The sequence below is a fragment of the Coregonus lavaretus genome (assembly GCF_964263955.1).
Source record: "Coregonus lavaretus genome assembly, chromosome: 2".
Lineage (NCBI taxonomy): Eukaryota > Metazoa > Chordata > Actinopteri > Salmoniformes > Salmonidae > Coregonus > Coregonus lavaretus.
The window spans coordinates 44764944-44787374 of NC_139989.1; the positions used below are offsets into that span (position 1 = coordinate 44764944).

The window sequence follows — 22431 nt, forward strand, 5'->3', positions numbered from 1 at the left end:
ATTTTTATTAGAATTGTATTTTTTGTTTTGATCAGGGTTTACACAGACAACAAAACAAAGTGCACCACAAAGATAGAGTACAGGGAGTTAACACACTGCCAGTTTAAACCCCCCTACTGTGCTCAGGCCAGATGCACCAGCCTGTATGCCTCTGCAATGACACTGCTGACTTCTGTTGTAATAACACAGGATCTATCTTAACTGTATGCGTTGAGTGTGCTTATCTGAACCTCATTGCTAAGGTAGCAGCAGCCATTTAAAATAAATTAGATAACATTGAAATTAAATGATGTGTCATTGTGTATGTAAGGCGTGTTCCCTCTATTGTAGACTTTTGATGACTAACCTTTATACTGCTACAGCAGTTTTAGGTAATAGGTTTTCATCATGATTCAAGGCCATGCAAAGGAGAGACCATGAATGAGTCAATGATGAGTGGACCAGGCCAGAGTGAGTCACATGCTGGGCAAGAGCCTCAGGGTATAGTTGTCTAACAAAACATAACATAGGACAAAACTGTCCTATATATTCAACAGAATTAATCAAAGATGTAATAAAAACAACTGGTGTTATTGGTGTGAGCAAAGGAACTTCCAAAGATATTGAAAGAAAGATAAATTAAACTGAGCAACTTTGTAAAGCAGTGGGTGGATTGCTCCACCTTGTGGAAAAGCCCTTCTCAAGCCCCTCTTCAAAAGCAGCTTTAATACCCAATTGTGTTGAAGGGAGTAAAATCTAAAAGTTCAACAGAGAAAATTACTGATCTTCATGATCTTAGATCTGTATGGCCTGTTGAAATGGAAGTTGTCTTCTAGGCAACTGATGGCTGGTTACATTTCAACTATGGTAGGCATTCCTTTTTAACAACATTTGTTTAAAGTTAACCATACACTGTGTGCACACGAATATCTAGTTCCAAAGACCAAGACCACTTTATTGCAGGAAATTAGCTTTAATGGTCGACTTTGGGCATGAAAAACGGTCCAACTCCTCCGCTTTCTCAATTTTCAAACAGAAATGTTCCGGGGGAGGACCCCCAGGACCCCCGTCTACTGTTCGTCCCCCCCAATATCTACTCCACAAGTTCGCCCTTGCATTAACCAGAGATACAGTATTTGGGTTAACCTGGCTTTAACCTAAAGTAGCAGGCTTAAAAGAAACCGCCTGAGAGAAGTACCACAGCCTATGTTGAATTAGCTGTATCCATGAAAACTGGATACATCAGGTTGTTGGAAACTTATCCTGGTTTGGTCATCTGGAATGATCAGGACAGTTGTGAACAATTGCTGATTGGTGGAATATGGCATGTGCGTGAGGAGGCGGGACTGCAAAGTTGGGGAGGAGTGTGATACTGCATCCCATGTATAACACAACCAGCTTCTCAACGCAATATCTTAGTCATAGTGGAATAGTAGTTACGTTTCTATCTCATTCTTGGCTTTATAGACTAATTCATCCTTTTATGATTGATCAAAACGAAGTGGAATATCTGTCTGAGGAGTTTGCTTACAACACAATCAATCCTTGACAATGAGTGGTAAGTGTGAAATTAAGATTTCATTTTGTCATGTTTATTTTTGTTATCTTTTTTTTACAGATGATATTACAGAATTTCTTGTCTGACTTTTTCAGATAAAGTTAGACGACTCAATTGGGGTTGGAAAGGTGTGGCACTGAATGACATTTCTCCCTCCTTATTGTCTTGTCAGTCACACTTATTTTTGGTATTGTAAACTCAGGTCAAATAATTTAGCAAATATTCATATAGCCAAGTAGTCTAAGGGGTGGTTTTTTTATTTTGAGATGTTGACACTGCTCTGGGAAAAAGTTGTTATTGATTACATGATGTAGTAGCCTGCATGGGCAAAAGAGAGAGAGGAAAAGATTCCACAGATGTGTCTCGACCTGTCTGTCTGTTTGTCTATTTAATACAGGTGCGCGAGGGAGGCGGGGTTATGGAGTACTTACTTACCCCCCATTGTCGGTAAATAGTTAACTTTAAAACATACACTATGCTGCTTTAGCAGCATATAGGCAATTCCATGGTAACGGAATTATGCTTTGACTGTTTTTTCACTTTAAAATGTATCCCAAACGAAAACCATTGACTTCAAAGTTTAACAAACCATACAACTATATGCACAAGGACTACTTTTAACAATTTCCACTGAACATTTTACAAAAACTAATTTAGTGGAAGAAATGTGCAGATGCAAACTTTGGTAATGGAATTATGGTAAAATCTTCCTCAGGTTTTTATGCAACCAGGTTTAACAAAAATTATATTAAATATCTGCTCCGAATTAAGATCCAAAGATGTCTGCAGAAATAATGGGGTGTCAGCTATGACATGTCACCTTGAGTTGGAAAAAATCTATTTTGGTTATTGAACTACAGTAAGTGAAGTGTAATTACACCCGGGAACGGAATTACAGTAAACAGAATTACATCATGGGTCCCTGATCTGTACTACTAAACTTGTTTGTTTGACTTTTTTGAGAGCTTTTTTCTCTCCCTCCATCTTCTTGTCGAGAGTCTCAATTGAACATGTTTTTTCTTAGTCCAGGGAGTTGGTACAACTGCTCCTCAGTAGTTGAGGTCTTTTTCTGCTATCACAGTAGGTTTTTAAGTGTACGATATGAATCACAACAGTGTTTACATTCTTGAGCTCTGAGACAGATTAAATGGCCTCCCTATAATTGTTTACGACCTACCAACAAACCTTGTGCACCACCAGGAGAAACTTGAGTAAATCATTGCTGCAGATAATGCACCACCAAATGTGTTCATAGTACTGGAGGTTAATCCTACTGCCTGGTATATGTTAAATGCCAAATAATCCCCTCCAGTTTTCCTTGGAGCACAGCCAGAAAAGCACCTCCTTCTGCTCCTTCTCACAATGCAGCAGACAATGGCCATAAACTGTATTATCAACATAGTTTGAGCCTGTTCTCTTTATAACACAGAGTAATTTTGGCTCCTCTTTCAAACAAGTCCTGTATTAACATGCTTCCTCTGGACCAGGCATCACAGTAAGGGTGAAGGATTATGACACAGGACAGGAAGAGGGGCGGCCGGTGTCCGCGTTCTCTGAGGAGTGCTGTGAGGAGCTGTGGGACCGGGTGGAGGGGGTGAGGCACAAGCTGACCCGCATCCTGAACCCAGCCAAGCTCACCCCCTACCTGAGGCAGTGCAAGGTCATCGACGAGCAGGATGAGGACGAGGTCCTCAACTCCACCCAGTACCCACTACGTATCAGCAAGGCTGGTGAGAGAGAGGGAAGGAGAGGGAATGGGTGGGAGTGAAAAAGAGAGGGAGAATGAGAGAAGAATGATGGAAGGGAATGAGAAGAGTGTAAAAGGTAAGTGAGAGGAGGCAGGGAGAGAGGGGGTAGGTCGGAGAGAATGAGGTAAGTAGGGGTTTGTGCCGTGTGAGAAAAAGATGGTTAGGAAGGATAGCGAGAGGGGAGTGAGAGACAGAGGGAGGGGAGACGGGTATGAGTAACGAGGCAGGAGATCAAGATGAAAGGAATGAGGGGGTGGCCACTAGCTAAGTAAAGAAGAGGGAGAGATAAAGGAGGAGGTAGACAGATGGGGAGGGAAAAAAGATGGGGAGAGAGAGAAACAGAAAGATGAGGTTAGAGAGGAAAAGACGACAAAGGGAGTACCTGGAACATGAGCAGCTTTCACACTTGTGTCAGTACAGTACTTACAGTATCTCCAACTTCAGGATGTATTGTCGTCTTCATCTTATAAACTCTAATGATGTCATAACTGTTTATCAGGCCGTTTGATTGACATCCTACATGGGCGGGGCCAGCGTGGCCTGCAGGCCTTCATGGAGTCTTTGGAGTTCTACCACCCAGAGCAATACACCCAGCTTACTGGACAACAGCCCACCCAGCGCTGCTCCATCATCCTGGGTAAGGATATGTCCCCATATGTCCCCCTTCCACTCCTGTATGACCAGTGTTCCCCCCATCCCTCATTTACCTCCACTGCTGTGTCCCCCCCAGATGAGGAGGGTCCAGAGGGCCTGACTCAGTTCCTGCTGCTGGAGGTGCGTAAGCTGAGGGAGCAGCTGCGGGGGAGCCGTGTGTGTGAGCGCCGCCTGTCCCAGCGTTGCCGTGTGGCCGAGGAGGAGCGCAGCCGGGCTGAACGCAAGACACTGGACCTACGACACGACCGGCTGCAGATGGAGAGGTACACCACACGGGACCACACATACAGGGCTTAAAGCACTGTGAGACAAATGACATGATGAGAAGCACTAAACAAACAGAGGTTGATTCATTGAACTTCACAGGTAAAACCACACAAACATCTGGTTGTTATCTACAATGCCAAACAATGTGCAGGTTTTTTTTTCTCTTCACACATTTTATTGTTGAGCGAAGCAGAATAGCAACTATTACCTAAAGTGAATGACGGTATTCAGACTGGAACTTGAAACATCTAGAATTATATACATAAACTACATTCATGATGAGCCGTGGTCCATGGCTGTCATACATTTTTTAATAGGGATTGACAGTTTCTATGTCCAGTGTACTGAGAGCTCGCTGAATATGTGTCTCACACACAGGCTGCGTCAGGACTGGGAGGCAGGCAGCAGGGAGCTGGGCCGGCTGAAGGACAGGCACCTGGAACAGGCTATGAAATACTCTTGTGCCCTGGAGGATCAGGCCAAGGCCTCCGCACGCGAGAGAGAGCTACTGGAACAGGTATAGAGAGGAGAGGGGGCCAAGCGGGTCTGTTGGGTTGTTGAAGGAGAGGAAGGAAGAAAGCAGCTGGAGAAAGATAAAAGGATGGATGGAGGGTATCAGCTTTTTATAAAGAGCTGTTGGGATATGCCTTTATAGGAAGCCTTTTCCCTGGTAGGAGTCCCTTCTAATATTTTACTCAACATTTTCTACAGGTGGAGCAGCTGAAGACCAGACTGATGGAGGCAGAGAAAGAGACTGACAGTAGCCCTGCCGCTACGGCGCCATTCAGAAGGAACAGTAGTGTCCCCCACTGCACGAACGGCGCCCCTGCTGTTCCCGAGAAGAGGGAGAAGCCACTACAGCACATTGACATTCAGAAGGCAGGTCACATTGAAACACAGGTGAGAGCCACCACTCAGAGTGAATCTAATTCACCATCTGAGTTTGTGATGTTTTCCCGCTCTGACTGTGCTGCTCTAACTCTTGTGTTGTTCCGTTTTGACCTCAGGCTCTGTTGGACATCTTGAAGCAGGACCGCAGGGAGGCAACAGAGCAGAGACACGAGCTGTGTGGCGACATCGCCAGACTACAGGGAGAGCTGGAGAGCTCTGAGGATTTCAGGGACAAGGTGAGAGCAGCAAACAAGCCTATTCACGCCATTCTTGCCCATCTCCATGTGTGATTCACTCTCAGGAGTCACTGAGCTGGTGACAGTTTTTCAAGTTGACTTTGTTAAGGTTTCATAAAGTGTTAAAACATGCCTCTTGTATATGTAAAATGTATATCAACACAATTGTATTATTCTGTCTTTGATGGTGTGTTGTGTTGTGTTGTGTAGCTGGAGTCTCAGTGTGAGCAGCTGCAGCTGAAGGTGAGGACTCTCCAGCTGGACTGGGAGACGGAACAGAAAAGGAGCTTTTCCTACTTCAACCAGATTATGGAGCTGGAGAAGGAGAGGGACCAGGTCAGTAGGTCTGAGTAGGCATATGGGTTAGAATCAATGTATGGTAAGGTTTTTGTTTCTGTTGGTTACAGTAATGGTTAAATTGGTTTAAATAGTTAATGGCTGTTTGGACACTGAATGCACATGCACAGAGGAATGATGAGGTCGGAGTGTTGAGTTTGAGGTCTTTTTGCTGGATAATATAAGGCCTTTCTTTGCATGGTTGCCCCATGCCAATACTCACCGTAATACATCATTTTTATCTAGTCATGCAGGTGTTTCAACTACTTAGTATCTACCCCACTCAGTGTCTGTCTGTCTCCTCATAACTCACCTCTCTGGCACGTTCTCTCCTCCTCCCTCTGATACTGTATATCCTTCAGGCTCTGCGCAGTCGAGACAGCCTGCAGTTGGAATATACTGACTGCCTATTGGACAAGAACCTCCTGCGTAAACGCATCGCAGAGCTTCAGGCCAATCTAGAGCAGCAGCAGAGAGAGCTGGAGAAAGAGAAGGACAGGAGCAGGAAGCAGAGTTCCCCCTGTATGCACTGTGTGAGTCTCAGCTATGCACACACATACTGTGGACACACTTTTGATTATACTTGTGCAACACAAGTGTGTTATCCCTATTCTGTCAGACATACAGTTTCACACACTCACAAAAATCTGATAATCAAATTACAGTGTGGACCTGTTAGCCTTCTCCTATACTCTTCTAATGTTATTGTCTCTCTGTCCCTCTCCTAGTCTCACCTGTCTCTGTGCAGCGAGGACCAGTGCTACGGGCCCTGCTGCTCCCTAGACCTCAGCTCTCTGCCCAACGGCACTCACCAGCTGCTCTGCAAGGTCAGAGTTCATCTCCATCTTATCATCTTCATTGGCAGCAGCTAAAATATCAGCAACATTATACTGTTACCATCAACAGCAGCCTCAACATTTATCTCTTCATTATCATGTAATAAATAGTAATTGAGGGCTGTTGCAGTGTTGCTGTCCAACCCGTCTTTTCATTTTACTCATTCACAGAGTTGTAATTAAGTAGGTACCATTGAGCTGATCCCGTAACAATAATTGTACTTGTTATGATTATTCATGGCGTCACGATCGTCGTTAAGAGAGGAGGACCAAGGCGCAGCGTGATGAACGAACATGTTTATTTATCATTAGCGATAAACACGGACAGTAAACAAAAACAGCAAACGACTCGTAACGTCCTAGGTAACATAGACCAACACGGAACAAGAACCCACAAACACAAAGGGAAAAACAGACAGTTTAAATATGGCTCCCAATCAGAGACAACCAGCCCCAGCTGACACTCGTTGCCTCTGATTGGAGTCACTCAGGCCAACATAGAAATAAACCACATAGAAAGAACACACCCTGGCTCAACATATAGAGTCCCAGAGCCAGGGTGTTACAGTACCCCCCCCTAAAGGCGCGGACTGCGACCGCGCCTCAACTAGAGCAAAACAGGGGAGGGCTGGGTGGGCATTCCTCCTCGGCGGCGGTTCTGGCTCCGGCCTTGCCCACCACCCTCCAATAAACCCCCCATAGCGCCCCTGGTCCGGTCTGGCCCCGCTGGCTGGAGCTGAACTGGACGTAGCAGGAGCGGTTAGCTTCAGCTCCGTAGTGGAGCAGTTGACCGGTACCTTACCAGGCACCGGTGACCCAGGCACGGGTTGTGCTGGACTGACGACGCGCACCCCTGGCTTGGTGCGTGGAGCCGGAACGGACCGGACCGGGCTGACGACTCGCACCCCTGGCTTGGTGCGTGGAGTAGGAACGGGCCGAACCGGGCTGACGATGCGCACCCCTGGCTTGGTGCGTGGCGTAGGAACGGGCCGGACCGGGCTGACGATGCGCACCCCTGGCTTGGTGCGTGGAGCCGGAACGGGCCGGACCGGGCTGACGACTCGCACCCCTGGCTTGGTGCGTGGAGTAGGAACGGGCCGGACCGGGCTGGCGACGCACACCGTAGGCTTGGTGCGAGGAGCAGGGACAGGCCGGACCGGGCTGGCGACGCACACCGTAGGCTTGGTGCGTGGAGCAGGGACAGGCCGGACCGGGCTGGCGACGCACACCGTAGGCTTGGTGCGAGGAGCAGGGACAGGCCGGACCGGGCTGGCGACGCACACCGTAGGCTTGGTGCGTGGTGCAGGGACAGGCCGGACCGGGCTGGCGACGCACACCGTAGGCTTGGTGCGAGGAGCAGGGACAGGCCGGACCGGGCTGGCGACGCACACCGTAGGCTTGGTGCGAGGAGCAGGGACAGGCCGGACCGGGCTGGCGACGCACACCGTAGGCTTGGTGCGTGGTGCAGGGACAGGCCGGACCGGGCTGGCGACGCACACCGTAGGCTTGGTGCGAGGAGCAGGGACAGGCCGGGCCGGGCTGTGGAGACGGATAGGAGACCTGGAGTGAAGAGCTGCCACAACCCGTCCTGGCTGAATGCCTACCTTCACACACTCTGTGTGAGGCATCAGCACAGGACGTACAGGGCTGTGTACCCGTACTGGCATAACAGCACGTGACACTGGCGCAGGATATCCGGGACCGAGGAGAGGCACTGGAGGCCACGAGCGCTGAGCCGGCACACTCCGTCCTGGCTGCATGCCCACCTTCGCACAACACGTGCGGGGTGCTCGCACAGGACGTACCGGACTATGCCGGACCACTCGTGGCACAGTACGCAGCTCCGCATACCCCGGAACCTGACCAGTCTCATGCTGCCATGCCTGAGTACGGGGAGTTGGCTCTGCTCTCCATCCAGGCTCCGCCAACCTGCCTTCTGGCCCCCCAAACCCGGTGGCCTCCTCTCCAAATCGCCCTGTGGCAGCCTCCTGCTGCCCAGCCGCCCATGCCGTGTGCCCCCCCAAAAAATTTTTTTTGGGGTTGCCTCTCGTCCGTCCGACGATGACACTGCTGACGCCGCTGCTCCTCTCTCGCCAGGGCCTTAATCCTAGCCCATGGCCCTTTGCCCCCGAGCATGTCCTCCCAGGACCACGATTTGCCCACCTGGGCCATCGCCAACCTCTCCATCTCCTTTCCCGGCGCTTCCTCCCATGTCCAGTCTGCCTGCTCCTGGACACGCTGCTTGGTCCTTGTAAGGTGGGTTCTTCTGTCACGATCGTCGTTAAGAGAGGACCAAGGCGCAGCGTGATGAACGAACATGTTTATTTATCATTAGCGATAAACACGGACAGTAAACAAAAACAACAAACGACTCGTAACGTCCTAGGTAACATAGACCAACACGGAACAAGAACCCACAAACACAAAGGGAAAAACAGACAGTTTAAATATGGCTCCCAATCAGAGACAACCAGCCCCAGCTGACACTCGTTGCCTCTGATTGGGAGTCACTCAGGCCAACATAGAAATAAACCACATAGAAAGAACACACCCTGGCTCAACATATAGAGTCCCAGAGCCAGGGTGTTACACATGGTCTACTTGTGGAGAACTATGTGGGGAATATTATTTTTAGACCAGGGTGAAGCAACTCCTGTGTGCTAATTAGGTCTCATTGTTGTTTTGCATAGAGTTAGAGATATGATGTTGCCAGAGATGAATTTGTGTAACTGTCAGCATGCTGGTACCTGTAGGATACCTTTCAGTGAACAGATGTTGATGATGTCTCTGTTTTCATGTCTGTGTCACAGTCTCCCTCTACAGGCCAAACCCATGACCACTCCGAAGGTAAGCCTATATTTCAATTGAGATGTATGTGTTTCCCAACCAGGGGTACTTGGCCTATCCACAGGGGGTACTTGAGAAGATTTATGAGACCATAGGCTTACTGGTAAAATGCACACGAGGGGGTACTTCAAGGGTACTCTGGGCAGAGCTAAATGTACTTGGTGGTACAGTAACCGAAAAAGGTTGGGAACCACTGGATTAGGGGATTGGGGTTTTGTAAGGATAGCATTGAATAAAGAGCATTCCTGAGTTAATCCCTCTTTTTTGATAAATTCAGTTTTCATGTTTGCTTAATTTATTCTACATGTTTACAGCACTGTAACTGATGAAGGATAAACATTGTATTTGAACTACTATTTGAATAAGACATGGTAGAAACAAATGTTTTTTTTTTGACAACTTTGATGAGAGAGGATAGGCTTAGACTTCTAAATACCTTATTTTGTCTGCAGGTTCCCGCTCAAACTCAGAAGAGAATCTCTTGACACCAGTGAGTTGTTACATTACTCCACAACACCTTGTGACACTTCGACATATCAAAGTATCATGTCTCATCTAATGTTCATCTATATTAACAAATGTATTTTTCTCACTGAACAGTGTAGCTGTGAATACACACAATATATGTGGATTGTTGAATAATGAATAAACTTTTTCAAGTTGTCAAGGAGGCAATGAACAGGTTTAAATTATGGGCCTGCATCGACACTTTAGTCATTCTCTATTTCACTCTTTGTTTGTGTCCTGTTTGTTTTACAGACAGTGGACAGTGAGAAGGATGTTAACAGGCTCTCCATATTCCCCTTCCCTCCCTGTATGAACTCCATCAACCGCAGGGTCAACATAGAGTATGTCATACCCATAGAATAAGGAATTAAAATTGTTACAGTGGCTTGCGAAAGTATTTACCCCCCTTGGCATTTTTCCTATTTTGTTGCCTTACAACCTGGAATTAAAATGAATTTTTGGGGGGTTTGTATCATTTGATTTACACAACATGCCTACCACTTTGAAGATGCAAAATATGTTTTATTGTGATACAAACAAGAAATAAGACAAAAAAACTGAACTTGAGCGTGCATAACTATTCACCCCCCAAAGTCAATACTTTGTAGAGCCACCTTTTGCAGCAATTACAGCTGCAAGTCTCTTGGGGTATGTCTCTATAAGCTTGGCACATCTAGCCACTGGGATTTTTGCCCATTCTTCAAGGCAAAACTGCTCCAGCTCCTTCAAGTTGGATGGGTTCCTCTGGTGTACAGCAATCTTTAAGTCATACCACAGATTCTCAATTGGATTGAGGTCTGGGCTTTGACTAGGCCATTTCAAGACATTTAAATGTTTCCCCTTAAACCACTCGAGTGTTGCTTTAGCAGTATGCTTAGGGTCAATGTCCTGCTGAAAGGTGAACCTCCGTCCCAGTCTCAAATCTCTCGAAAACTGAAACAGGTTTCCCTCAAGAATTTCCCTGTATTTAGCGCTATCCATCATTCCTTCAGTTCTGACCAGTTTCCCAGTCCCTGCCGATGGAAAAACATCCCCACAGCATGATGCTGCCACCACCATGCTTCACTGTGGGGGATGGTGTTCTCGGGGTGATGAGAGGTGTTGGGTTTGCGCCAGACATAGCGTTTTCCTTGATGGCCAAAAAGCTCAATTTTAGTCTCATTTGACCAGAGTACTTTCTTCCATATGTTTGGGGAGTCTCCCACATGGCTTTTGGCGAACACCAAACGTGTTTGCTTATTTTTTTCTTTAAGCAATGGCTTTTTTCTGGCCACTCTTCGGTAAAGCCCAGCTCTGTGGAGTGTACGGCTTAAAGTGGTCCTATGGACAGATACTCCAATCTCCGCTGTGGCGCTTTGCAGCTCCTTCAGGGTTATCTTTGGTCTCTTTGTTGCCTCTCTGATTAATGCCCTCCTTGCCTGGTCCGTAAGTTTTGGTGGGTGGCCCTCTCTTGGCAGGTTTGTTGTGGTGCCATATTCTTTCAATTTTTTAATAATGGATTTAATGGTGCTCCGTGGGATGTTCAAAGTTTGGGATATTTTTTTATAACCCAACCCTGATCTGTACTTCTCCACAACTTTGTCCCTGACCTGTTTGGAGAGCTCCTTGGTCTTCATGGTGCCGCTTGCTTGGTGGTGCCCCTTGCTTAGTGGTGTTGCAGACTCTGGGGCCTTTCAGAACAGGTGTATATATACTGAGATCATGTGACAGATCATGTGACACTTAAATAAAGTCCACCTGAGTGCAATCTAACTAATTATGTGACTTCTGAAGGTAATTGGTTGCACCAGATCTTATTTAGGGGCTTCATGGCAAAGGGGTGATACATATGCACGCACCACTTTTCCGTTATTAATTTTTTCGAATTTTTTGAAACAAGTTAGTTTTTTCATATCACTTCACCAATTTGGACTATTTTGTGTATGTCCATTACATGAAAGTCAAATAAAAATCCATTTAAATTACAGGTTGTAATGCAAGGCACTGTAGTAATTTAATAGGATATCTATGGTCATACCATTGCAAGTCAACTTTTACATTATTCTCTAATATAGAAATATCACTCTCTTAAATCACACGTTATGCTGTAAATGCATTTAAAACTAAATAAATGATGATGAAAACTCCTCTCTTGTGATCTTATCCGTTTACAGGTTTGACCTGGACTCCTGGGGCAGTGATGAGAATGAGAACCTCACAGGTTTGGTTCAGTTCAGTACATCCCCTCCTGTCGGTCTAAGTCTATAGCTACCTGTAATACCTGTAACCCCTGCTAAGTATAGATGTGTGTAGTGATGTCTCATTATATTGTGTTTCAGGAGTCCAAAGTGAGGTCTCCCTGTCGAACTCCTGTAGCTCCCTGCATTCTCACCTCTTCCCCCCTGACCTCGTCAACCTGCCCCCTGTCCCACCCCACAAACCCAACTACAGCAGTCTTGGGTATGTCTCCATCTCTTTGCTGCCTACATCAGGGCAGCTAATCCAACATAGTTTAAGTACACTTGCTAACCCTTTATGGTGTGAGATATAATCTAAACTGTATACTAAGAAGTGTAATTACCATCTCTATTTCCACTTCCTCTATCAGTTTAGAGCTCCTGTCCCCCTTACCTAGTCCCCCCACTACGCCCAAAAGAGGAAGAGGCAGCCTGGCAGATGACATCACCATCATTGGGGGCAACTGCACAGGCATCTTTGTTAGCAGCGTCAGAGCTGGTTCTCCTGCTGAGCAGTGTGGTCTGAAGGAGGGCAGTGAGTTACTGGAGGTGAGAAACAGAGGCATACATAAATGTAATGTAAATGTAATGTAAAATGCATACAGACAGATGGACAGGCAAACAGGTTGTAGAAAAACAGCCACACAGGCCTGAGTATAACTGTCTCTCTCCTCCCTGCCCAGCTGGAGAAGGTTCTGTTTGGTGGGGGCAGTGTGCTGCTGGGCCAGTGCACAGGAGAGGTGGCCCACTTCTCTCTGCAGTGGTGGACAGAGCCCTCCTCTCTCAAACATAAGACCAACACAGAGGGTGAAGTTCTGAGACAGCTTTTACAGTTGTTTTCCTTGACTGATGTGCTTTTTCAGTACAGTACACCTTTATTCTGCATGGCCTTGGCCTTTATCCAGGTGTCAGACTGTTTATAGAACAAAAAAATATGAAAGAATAGAGTGTGTGTAACTAACTTCCCACCCCTTTTCCTCTTCTCAGCCTACTCCAAGTTATGTGCCCAGCTCCCTTCTCCTACCTTCTATGGCGCTGACTCTTTCTACGTGCGCGTCAACCTGGACCTGGACCCTCATAGCGACCTGCCCTGTCTGGGGGTGCGCTGTGATGACATAATACACGTCACTGACACCCGTTACAACGGGAAGTACCAGTGGCGCTGCACCCTGGTGAACCCCCGCACAGCCAAGCCCCTGCAGGCGGGGGTCATGCCCAACTACAACAGGTAAGGGAGAGGTACCATTGTCATAAATGCTGTAGGTGGGTGTAGTGGTGGAATCAAGCGCAGGACACCGAAGTATAGTCCAAAAGACTTTAGTGGAATATCCAACAAGGAAAACAGAACAAACTTGCCCGAAGGCGAAACTACGCACGTAGGCGACAAACAAAAGGCGCACTACACAGGTGCGTAAAACGCTCCAACACAGTGGAGTAAAGCTCAACCGAGCGAATAAGGAAATCGACAAGCAAACATACGACAGGAACAATCACACACAAACACAGACACACCCAACGAGACTTAAATAGAACACTAATGAGGACTAACTAGACACAGGTGTACAACATCAAGACCAAACCAAACGAACATGAAACATAGATCGGTGGCAGCTAGTACTCCGGGGACGACGACCGCCGATGCCTGCCCGAACCAGGAGGAGGAGCAGCCTCGGCCGAAACCGTGACAGTACCCCCCCCCTTGACGCGCGGCTCCAGCCGTGCGCCGACCCCGGCCTCGGGGACGACCAGGAGGACGCGGAGCAGGGCGCGCGGGATGGTCCCGGTGGAACTCCGACAGGAGAGATGGGTCTAGGATGTCCCTCCGCGGCACCCAGCACCGCTCCTCCGGGCCGTACCCCTCCCACTCCACGAGATACTGGAGACCCCCCATCCGGCGTCTGGAGTCCAAGATGGACCGAACGGTGTACGCCGGAGCCCCCTCGATGTCCAATGGGGGCGGAGGAGTCTCTCCTATCTCATTGTCCTGGAGTGGACCAGCTACCACCGGCCTGAGAAGAGACACATGGAACGAGGGGTTAATATTCTTATATTCAACAGGTAGATGTAACCTATAACACACCTCGTTCAATCTTCTCAGGACTTTAAAGGGCCCCACAAACCGCCGACCCAGCTTCCGGCAGGGCAGGCGGAGGGGCAGGTTTCTGGTAGAGAGCCAGACTCGATCTCCGGGTGCGTACACCGGCCCCTCACTGCGGTGGAGATCGGCGCTCGCCTTGTGACGAAGGACGGCCCGCTGCAGGTGGACGTGGGCAGCGTTCCACGTCTCTTCCGAGCGCCTCATCCAATCATCCACCGCAGGGGCCTCGATCTGGCTCTGCTGCCATGGTGCCAGAACCGGCTGGTAACCCAATACACATTGGAAAGGGGTTAGGTTAGTAGAGGAGTGGCGGAGAGAGTTCTGGGCCATCTCGGCCCAGGGAATGTAACGCGCCCACTCCTCAGGCCGGTCCTGGCAATACGACCTCAGAAACCTACCCACATCCTGGTTAACACGTTCTACCTGCCCGTTACTCTCCGGGTGGTACCCCGAGGTAAGGCTAACCGAGACCCCCAAACGCTCCATAAACGCTCTCCACACACGGGAGGTAAACTGAGGGCCTCGATCAGACACTATATCCTCGGGGACCCCGTAATGCCGGAAGACGTGGGTAAATAGGGCCTCAGCGGTCTGTAGGGCAGTCGGAAGACCCGACATAGGGAGAAGACGACAGGCCTTAGAGAACCGGTCCACAACGACCAGGATGGTGGTATTCCCCTGAGAGAGGGGAAGGTCTGTTACAAAATCCACCGAGAGGTGGGACCATGGTCGTTGTGGAACGGGTAGGGGCTGTAACTTACCCCTGGGCAGATGTCGGGGCGCCTTACACTGGGCGCACACCGAGCAGGAGGAGACGTAAACCCTCACATCCCTAGCCAAAGTAGGCCACCAGTATTTAGTGCTAAGGCAATGCACTGTCCGGCCAATACCCGGATGTCCAGAGGAGGGTGACGTGTGAGCCCAGTAGATGAGTCGATCCCGAATCTCGAGCGGAACGTACCTCCGACCCTCAGGACATTGTGGAGGGCTGGGGTCGGTACGCAACGCTCGCTCGATCTCGGCATCGACTTCCCACACCACCGGTGCCACAAGGCAAGACTCCGGTAGTATGGGAGTAGGCTCAACGGACCTCTCCTCCGTGTCATACCGCCGGGACAGTGCATCTGCCTTACCATTCTGGGACCCAGGGATGTACGTGATTTTAAATACGAACCTGGTGAGAAACATACTCCATCGAGCCTGGCGAGGGTTCAGTCTCCTTGCTGCCCGGATGTACTCCAGGTTCCGATGGTCAGTCAAAATGAGGAAAGGGTGTTGAGCCCCCTCAAGCCAATGCCTCCACACCTTAAGGGCTTGAACTACAGCTAACAGCTCCCTGTCCCCAACGTCATAGTTACGCTCCGCCGGGCTGAGCTTTTTGGAGTAAAAAGCACAGGGGCGGAGTTTAGGTGGCGAGCCGGACCGTTGAGAGAGAACGGCCCCTATACCAGCCTCAGACGCGTCCACCTCAACCTGAAATGGAATTGTGGGATCCGGATGCGCCAGCACCGGAGCCGACGTAAACAGGTCCTTCAGTCTCCCAAAGGCCCTGTCCGCATCAGCTGACCACTGCAGGCGCACCGGACCCCCCTTCAGAAGGGACGGGATGGGAGCTGCCACCTGTCCAAAACCCCGGATAAACCTCCGGTAGTAATTCGCAAAGCCCAAGAACTGCTGCACCTCTTTTACAGTGGTTGGAGTTTGCCAATTACGCACAGCGGACACACGATCCACCTCCATTCTCACCCCTGACGCGGACAACCGATAACCCAAAAAGGAGACCGACTCCTGGAAAAACAGACATTTCTCTGCCTTGACATATAGGTCGTGCTCCAACAGCCTCCTCAATACACGTCGCACCAGGGTTATATGCTCGGCTCGGGTAGACGAGTACACCAGAATATCATCAATGTACACGACCACCCCTTGTCCCTGCATATCCCGGAAAATGTCATCTACGAAGGATTGGAAGACTGATGGAGCATTCATCAACCCATATGGCATGACAAGATACTCGAAATGACCTGACGTGGTACTAAACGCCGTTTTCCATTCATCGCCCTCCCTAATGCGCACCAAGTTATACGCGCTCCTGAGATCCAATTTTGTGAAAAACCGCGCCCCATGCAATGACTCCGTCATGGTCGCAATCAGAGGGAGTGGATAACTGTATTTCACAGTAATCTGATTGAGACCACAGTAATCAATGCACGGGCGCAACCCTCCATCTTTCTTTTTCACAAAAAAGAAACTCGAAGAGGCGGGGGAAATGGAAGGCGGAATGTATCCCTGTCTCAAAGATTCGGCTATGTAAGTCTCCATAGCTTTCCTCTCCTCTTGAGACAAAGGATACACATGGCTCCGTGGGAGCGCTGCTCCTGCCTGGAGATCAATCGCACAATCCCCCTGTCTATGGGGAGGCAACTGCGTCGCCCTAGTTTTGCTAAACACAAGAGCTAAATCCCCATATTCAGGCGGAATGTGCAGTGCGGGCACTTGGTTTGGACTTTCCACCGAAGTCGCCCCCACGGAAACACCCAGACATCGCCCCTCACACTGAGCAGACCACCCATCGAGAGCCCTCTGTTGCCACGAAATAGCAGGGTTATGGGTGCTTAACCAGGGAATCCCCAGCACCACTGGGTACGCAGGAGAGTCGATCAGATACAGCTGTATAGTCTCTTCATGACCCCCCTGCGCACACATCCTAAGTGGCGCTGTGACCTCCCTGATCAACCCCGACCCCAACGGGCGGCTATCTAAGGCATGTACGGGAAAAGGTTTGTCAACAGGTAGGAGAGGGATCCCTAACTCTAAACAAAACTTTCGATCAACAAAATTCCCAGCTGCGCCTGAATCTACTAGCGCCTTATGCTGGGAATGAGGTGCAACCTGTGGAAAACCAACAGGTATACAAAAGTGCGCAACAGAAAGCTCTGGGTAAGCGGGGCGTCTACTCACCTGGGAGGCCCCCCCAGTGCGTGGCCTGTTGTCCTCTCCCTCGGAGAACCCTCCCCAGCACCTGGCCGCAGTGTGCCCTCCACGACCGCACTTGGTGCAGGAGACAGGCCCCCTCGGGCTCTTCCTCCTCCGCTCTCTAGCGCTAGCGCCCCCGAGCTCCATGGGGCACGGCTCGGAGGCGCTGGAGGGTGAAATGGACGGACCCCCCTCGGAACGTCCGCGGGTAGCTAGCAGGTTATCCAGCCTGATGGACATGTCGACCAACTGGTCGAACGAGAGGCTGGTGTCCCTACAGGCCAGCTCCCTACGGACGTCCTCGCGTAGACTACATCTGTAGTGATCGATGAGAGCCCGCTCATTCCACCCTGCATCCGCCGCTAGAGTACGGAATTCTAAGGCGAACTCCTGGGCACTCCTCCTCCCCTGCCGGAGGAAGACCAGACGCTCCCCCGCCGCTTTCCCCTCCGGGGGATGGTCAAACACCGCCCTGAAGCGGCGGGAGAACTCGTCGTAGGTGATGGTGTTCGCGTCGATCCTCCTCCACTCTGCGTTGGCCCATTCCAACGCCTTCCCGGAAAGGCAGGAGATCAGGGCGGACACGCTCTCATGTCCCGAGGGCGCCGGGTGCACGGTGGCCAGGTAAAGCTCCACCTGGAGAAGGAATCCCTGACACCCGGTCGCGGTCCCATCGTAGGCCCTCGGGAGCGAGAGTCGAACTCCTCTGGGTTCCGGAGCGGGAATGGGCTGACTTCCCGATGGGGCTGGCAGAGAGGATGGCGGTGTAGGAGTCCCCCAGCCTCGGATGGTGGTGATCACCTCCTGCAGTGCGGACCCCATCTGCAGGATCTGGTCACTCTGTTCACGGACCCTGTCCTCCAGCGTCGCCTGGGCTGCTGCGGCTCCTGCTGATTCCATTCTTATGGTGTGTGATTCTGTCATAAATGCTGTAGGTGGGTGTAGTGGTGGAATCAAGCGCAGGACACCGAAGTATAGTCCAAAAGACTTTAGTGGAATATCCAACAAGGAAAACAGAACAAACTTGCCCGAAGGCGAAACTACGCACGTAGGCGACAAACAAAAGGCGCACTACACAGGTGCGTAAAACGCTCCAACACAGTGGAGTAAAGCTCAACCGAGCGAATAAGGAAATCGACAAGCAAACATACGACAGGAACAATCACACACAAACACAGACACACCCAACGAGACTTAAATAGAACACTAATGAGGACTAACTAGACACAGGTGTACAACATCAAGACCAAACCAAACGAACATGAAACATAGATCGGTGGCAGCTAGTACTCCGGGGACGACGACCGCCGATGCCTGCCCGAACCAGGAGGAGGAGCAGCCTCGGCCGAAACCGTGACAACCATGCACTGTAATAATACCTTTGTGACAGAGTTCAAATGAACGGGTTATGTAATGTCAGACATTTTAATAAGCATGAGAAGAAGATTAAACGTTCCATTAATCTATGACATTTGTGCAAATGTTTTGCTTTGTTAGACTGCACTCACAGACTGCATGGGACACGTAGTGATGAATGTGTATCCCCCTAAATCTTTCTCTCTCTATCTCAGAGCACAGCAGCTGTTATTGGTGAGGTTACGTACCATAGCCCTGGAGCAGGATTTCAAGAAGAAAGTAAGTCTCCTCTTGTCCCTACTGTGTGTGAATCTCTGGTAACCACGGGTAACCAGACTACTGATTCCTAACTGTAGGTATCCAAGAAGGGCTCTGAGCGTGTGCGATTGGTCAAGGCTGTGTCCCCCAGCTGTCGTGGGATTGGTTCCACCCCACTGGTCCTTTACACACTCAGCAACCGTAAGCTCTTCCCATATGACTTTATTGATCTTTTTTTGTCCTTTGAAGACAATAGTAAGATAAAAATGCATGAACATAAATGTGTGTGTGTGTCTTTGCTCAGGTCACGAGGAGCACCTGATTCCTTACAGTATGGTCCAGCCAATACAGGTCAAGACCAAACGGCCTGTCATCTTCTCCCCCTCCCTGCTCTCTCGCAGCCTCATAGAGAGACTGCTTCAGCCAGCAGAGTCTGGACTGGACTTCAACACCTGCCAACCAGGTACACACACGCATAGTTATTGACATACTGTCACTACACACTCAAAATCTCAGAAGCACTAGTTGCATGCTTGTTGTCCTTCTTGCATGATCGGCTGTGTTTAAAAGTAATGACTTGTAGATACAGTGGGGGGAAAAAAGTATTTAGTCAGCCACCAATTGTGCAAGTTCTCCCACTTAAAAAGATGAGAGAGGCCTGTAATTTTCATCATAGGTACACGTCAACTACGACAGACAAAATGAGAAAATAAATTCCAGAAAATCACATTGTAGGATTTTTAATGAATTTATTTGCAAATTATGGTGGAAAATAAGTATTTGGTCAATAACAAAAGTTTTTCAATACTTTGTTATATACCCTTTGTTGGCAATGACACAGGTCAAACGTTTTCTGTAAGTCTTCACAAGGTTTTCACACACTGTTGCTGGTATTTTGGCCCATTCCTCCATGCAGATCTCCTCTAGAGCAGTGATGTTTTGGGGCTGTCGCTGGGCAACACGGACTTTCAACTCCCTCCAAAGATTTTCTATGGGGTTGAGATCTGGAGACTGGCTAGGCCACTCCAGGACCTTGAAATGCTTCTTACGAAGCCACTCCTTCGTTGCCCGGGCGGTGTGTTTGGGATCATTGTCATGCTGAAAGATCCAGCCACGTTTCATCTTCAATGCCCTTGCTGATGGAAGGAGGTTTTCACTCAAAATCTCACGATACATGGCCCCATTCATTCTTTCCTTTACACGGATCAGTCGTCCTAGTCCCTTTGCAGAAAAACAGCCCCAAAGCATGATGTTTCCACCCCCATGCTTCACAGTAGGTATGGTGTTCTTTGGATGCAACTCAACATTCTTTGTCCTCCAAACACGACGAGTTGAGTATTTACCAAAAAGTTCTATTTTGGTTTCATCTGACCATATGACATTCTCCCAATCCTCTTCTGGATCATCCAAATGCACTCTAGCAAACTTCAGACGGGCCTGGACATGTACTGGCTTAAGCAGGGGGACACGTCTTGCACTGCAGGATTTGAGTCCCTGGCGGCGTAGTGTGTTACTGATGGTAGGCTTTGTTACTTTGGTCCCAGCTCTCTGCAGGTCATTCACTAGGTCCCCCCGTGTGGTTCTGGGATTCTTGTGATCATTTTGACCCCACGGTGTGAGATCTTGCGTGGAGCCCCAGATCGAGGGAGATTATCAGTGGTCTTGTATGTCTTCCATTTCCTAATAATTGCTCCCACAGTTGATTTCTTCAAACCAAGCTGCTTACCTATTGCAGATTCAGTCTTCCCAGCCTGGTGCAGGTCTACAATTTTGTTTCTGGTGTCCTTTGACAGCCCTTTGGTCTTGGCCATAGTGGAGTTTGGAGTGTGACTGTTTGAGGTTGTGGACAGGTGTCTTTTATACTGATAACAAGTTCAAACAGGTGCCATTAATACAGGTAACGAGTGGAGGACAGAGGAGCCTCTTAAAGAAGAAGTTACAGGTCTGTGAGAGCCAGAAATCTTGCTTGTTTGTAGGTGACCAAATACTTATTTTCCACCATAATTTGCAAATAAATTCATTAAAAATCCTACAATGTGATTTTCTGGATTTTTTTCCCTCAATTTGTCTGTCATAGTTGATGTGTACCTATGATGAAAATTACAGGCCTCTCTCATCTTTTTAAGTGGGAGAACTTGCACAATTGGTGGCTGACTAAATACTTTTTTTCCCCACTGTATGTTGTTTCTCTACCCCTTCTCATGGAGTGATGTATTTCAGAGCCAATCCAGGCCACAGAGAGAAATGATAAGAGTTTTTTCCTGCTAGAAGCTTCCACCCCAGAGCAGGCTCTTGGAATCAGGCTGCAGTCTATTCAGGATGTAATAAGCCAGGTATACACTCTTTCATTCATTCTCTCTCTCTCTCGCTCACACACAAACAAACAAACAAACACTTCCCACTGGGCAAAAACTGGTTGAGTCAATGTTTCTTCCATGATATTTCAACGAGAAAATGTTATGTAATGACGTTGAATCAACTTGGAAAACTGATTGGATTTGAAAAGAGTCATCAACGTAAGGGAATTTCTTCTTTTTTTCACCAAACATTTAACCTAAATCCAATGACATGGTGACATTTTTTGTTGATTTGATGTTGAATTTACATTAGTTGACAACTCAACCAAATGTAAATCAAAACTAGACGTTGAACTGATGTCTGTGTCCAGTGGGTTACCTCTCCCATATCGGTCTCTGTGTCTTGTCTCTCAGGACAAGCACTGTCTGTTGGAGCTGGGCCTGAGCAGTGTGGAGGGCCTTCTGAGGCAGGAAGTCTACCCTATCATCATTAATATCCGACCCAAGAACAAAAAACACAAGAAGCTAAAGTAAGTGACTGGCTGTCTGTATTTGTGTGTGTTTTCAATACACTTTTAGCATCATATGTTATTCTATTTCTGTAGTTTTCTGTTCTCTAATCCAATTTAGAAACAGTAGTTACAAAGTCTATCTATTTTGCCCCATTGACAGGAAGTTGCTGACCGGGAGAGGGGAGGATGGTGTGATGGAGGAGGTGTGTCAGGCGGACGAGCTGCAGCTAGAGACCCTGCCCCTGCTCTACCACACTTTGGAACCCAACACCTGGAGCTGCACCGACGATCTGCTGCTCGCCATACGCAATGTCATCCACAGCCAGCAGAAGGCACTGCTGTGGGTTGAGTTGGAAAAACTCCAATAGATCCCAATGTTATTGCCCAGTGTTATTGTTTTACTAAGCAACATTTTATTCAATTAAAAGATAAATTCACACACACCCATTTAGATACCTAGTTCTACCACAGTAAATATGAAGTTTCATGTTCATATGAAAAAATAAAAAATAAAATATGATGAATTGAACCTTAAATTGTTACAAGCTCAGTAGTAATGTGTCTTTATGTTGTAATGTTATATTTCTTGTCTACCTATGCTAAACATCAGCATTAAACAACCTTCATTAGTTAATAGAGCATATTTTTAAATTCTTTAATAATTCATAACAATACATGGAATTTGTATAGCGCTTTTCTAACACCCAAAGACATTAATATTAGTAGTTGGGATTTGCCTACATTTGCCTTTGGTCACTAGTCACAATACATTAGCTTTTGAAAGTTATTCTACAAAAAACATAGGACTGCTTTATGGTTATGAAAATGTTTGCCTTTAGAATGTTGCTTTCAAGACAAC

At 48.3% G+C, this 22431-nt stretch overlaps 1 protein-coding gene across 1 annotated transcript; it reads left to right on the forward strand.

Moving 5' to 3' along the window:
* The first annotated feature begins 1371 nt into the window (after window positions 1-1371).
* Window positions 1372-22204, forward strand: LOC311105166 (caspase recruitment domain-containing protein 10-like). The gene is made up of 24 exons (XM_084147220.1): window positions 1372-1537; window positions 3025-3267; window positions 3785-3922; window positions 4016-4202; window positions 4585-4723; window positions 4918-5106; window positions 5214-5333; window positions 5544-5669; window positions 6032-6202; window positions 6398-6496; window positions 9316-9352; window positions 9805-9842; window positions 10112-10200; window positions 12013-12059; window positions 12178-12298; window positions 12447-12624; window positions 12759-12882; window positions 13063-13303; window positions 18721-18784; window positions 18862-18964; window positions 19068-19226; window positions 20984-21096; window positions 21475-21590; window positions 21733-22204. The coding sequence occupies exons 1-24, from the start codon at window positions 1531-1533 to the stop codon at window positions 21938-21940; spliced, it is 3057 nt and encodes a 1018-aa protein (XP_084003346.1). The 5' UTR covers window positions 1372-1530; the 3' UTR covers window positions 21941-22204.
* The last annotated feature ends 227 nt before the right edge of the window (window positions 22205-22431 follow it).

What these genes read in the sequence shown, in the direction of transcription:
- LOC311105166 (XM_084147220.1), top strand. An exon ending in TGGAGAAGGAGAGGGACCAG is followed by an intron (nt 5,670 to 6,031) that starts GTCAGTAGGTCT and finishes TATATCCTTCAG; the next exon opens with GCTCTGCGCAGTCGAGACAG. An exon ending in CCCAACTACAGCAGTCTTGG is followed by an intron (nt 12,299 to 12,446) that starts GTATGTCTCCAT and finishes TTCCTCTATCAG; the next exon opens with TTTAGAGCTCCTGTCCCCCT.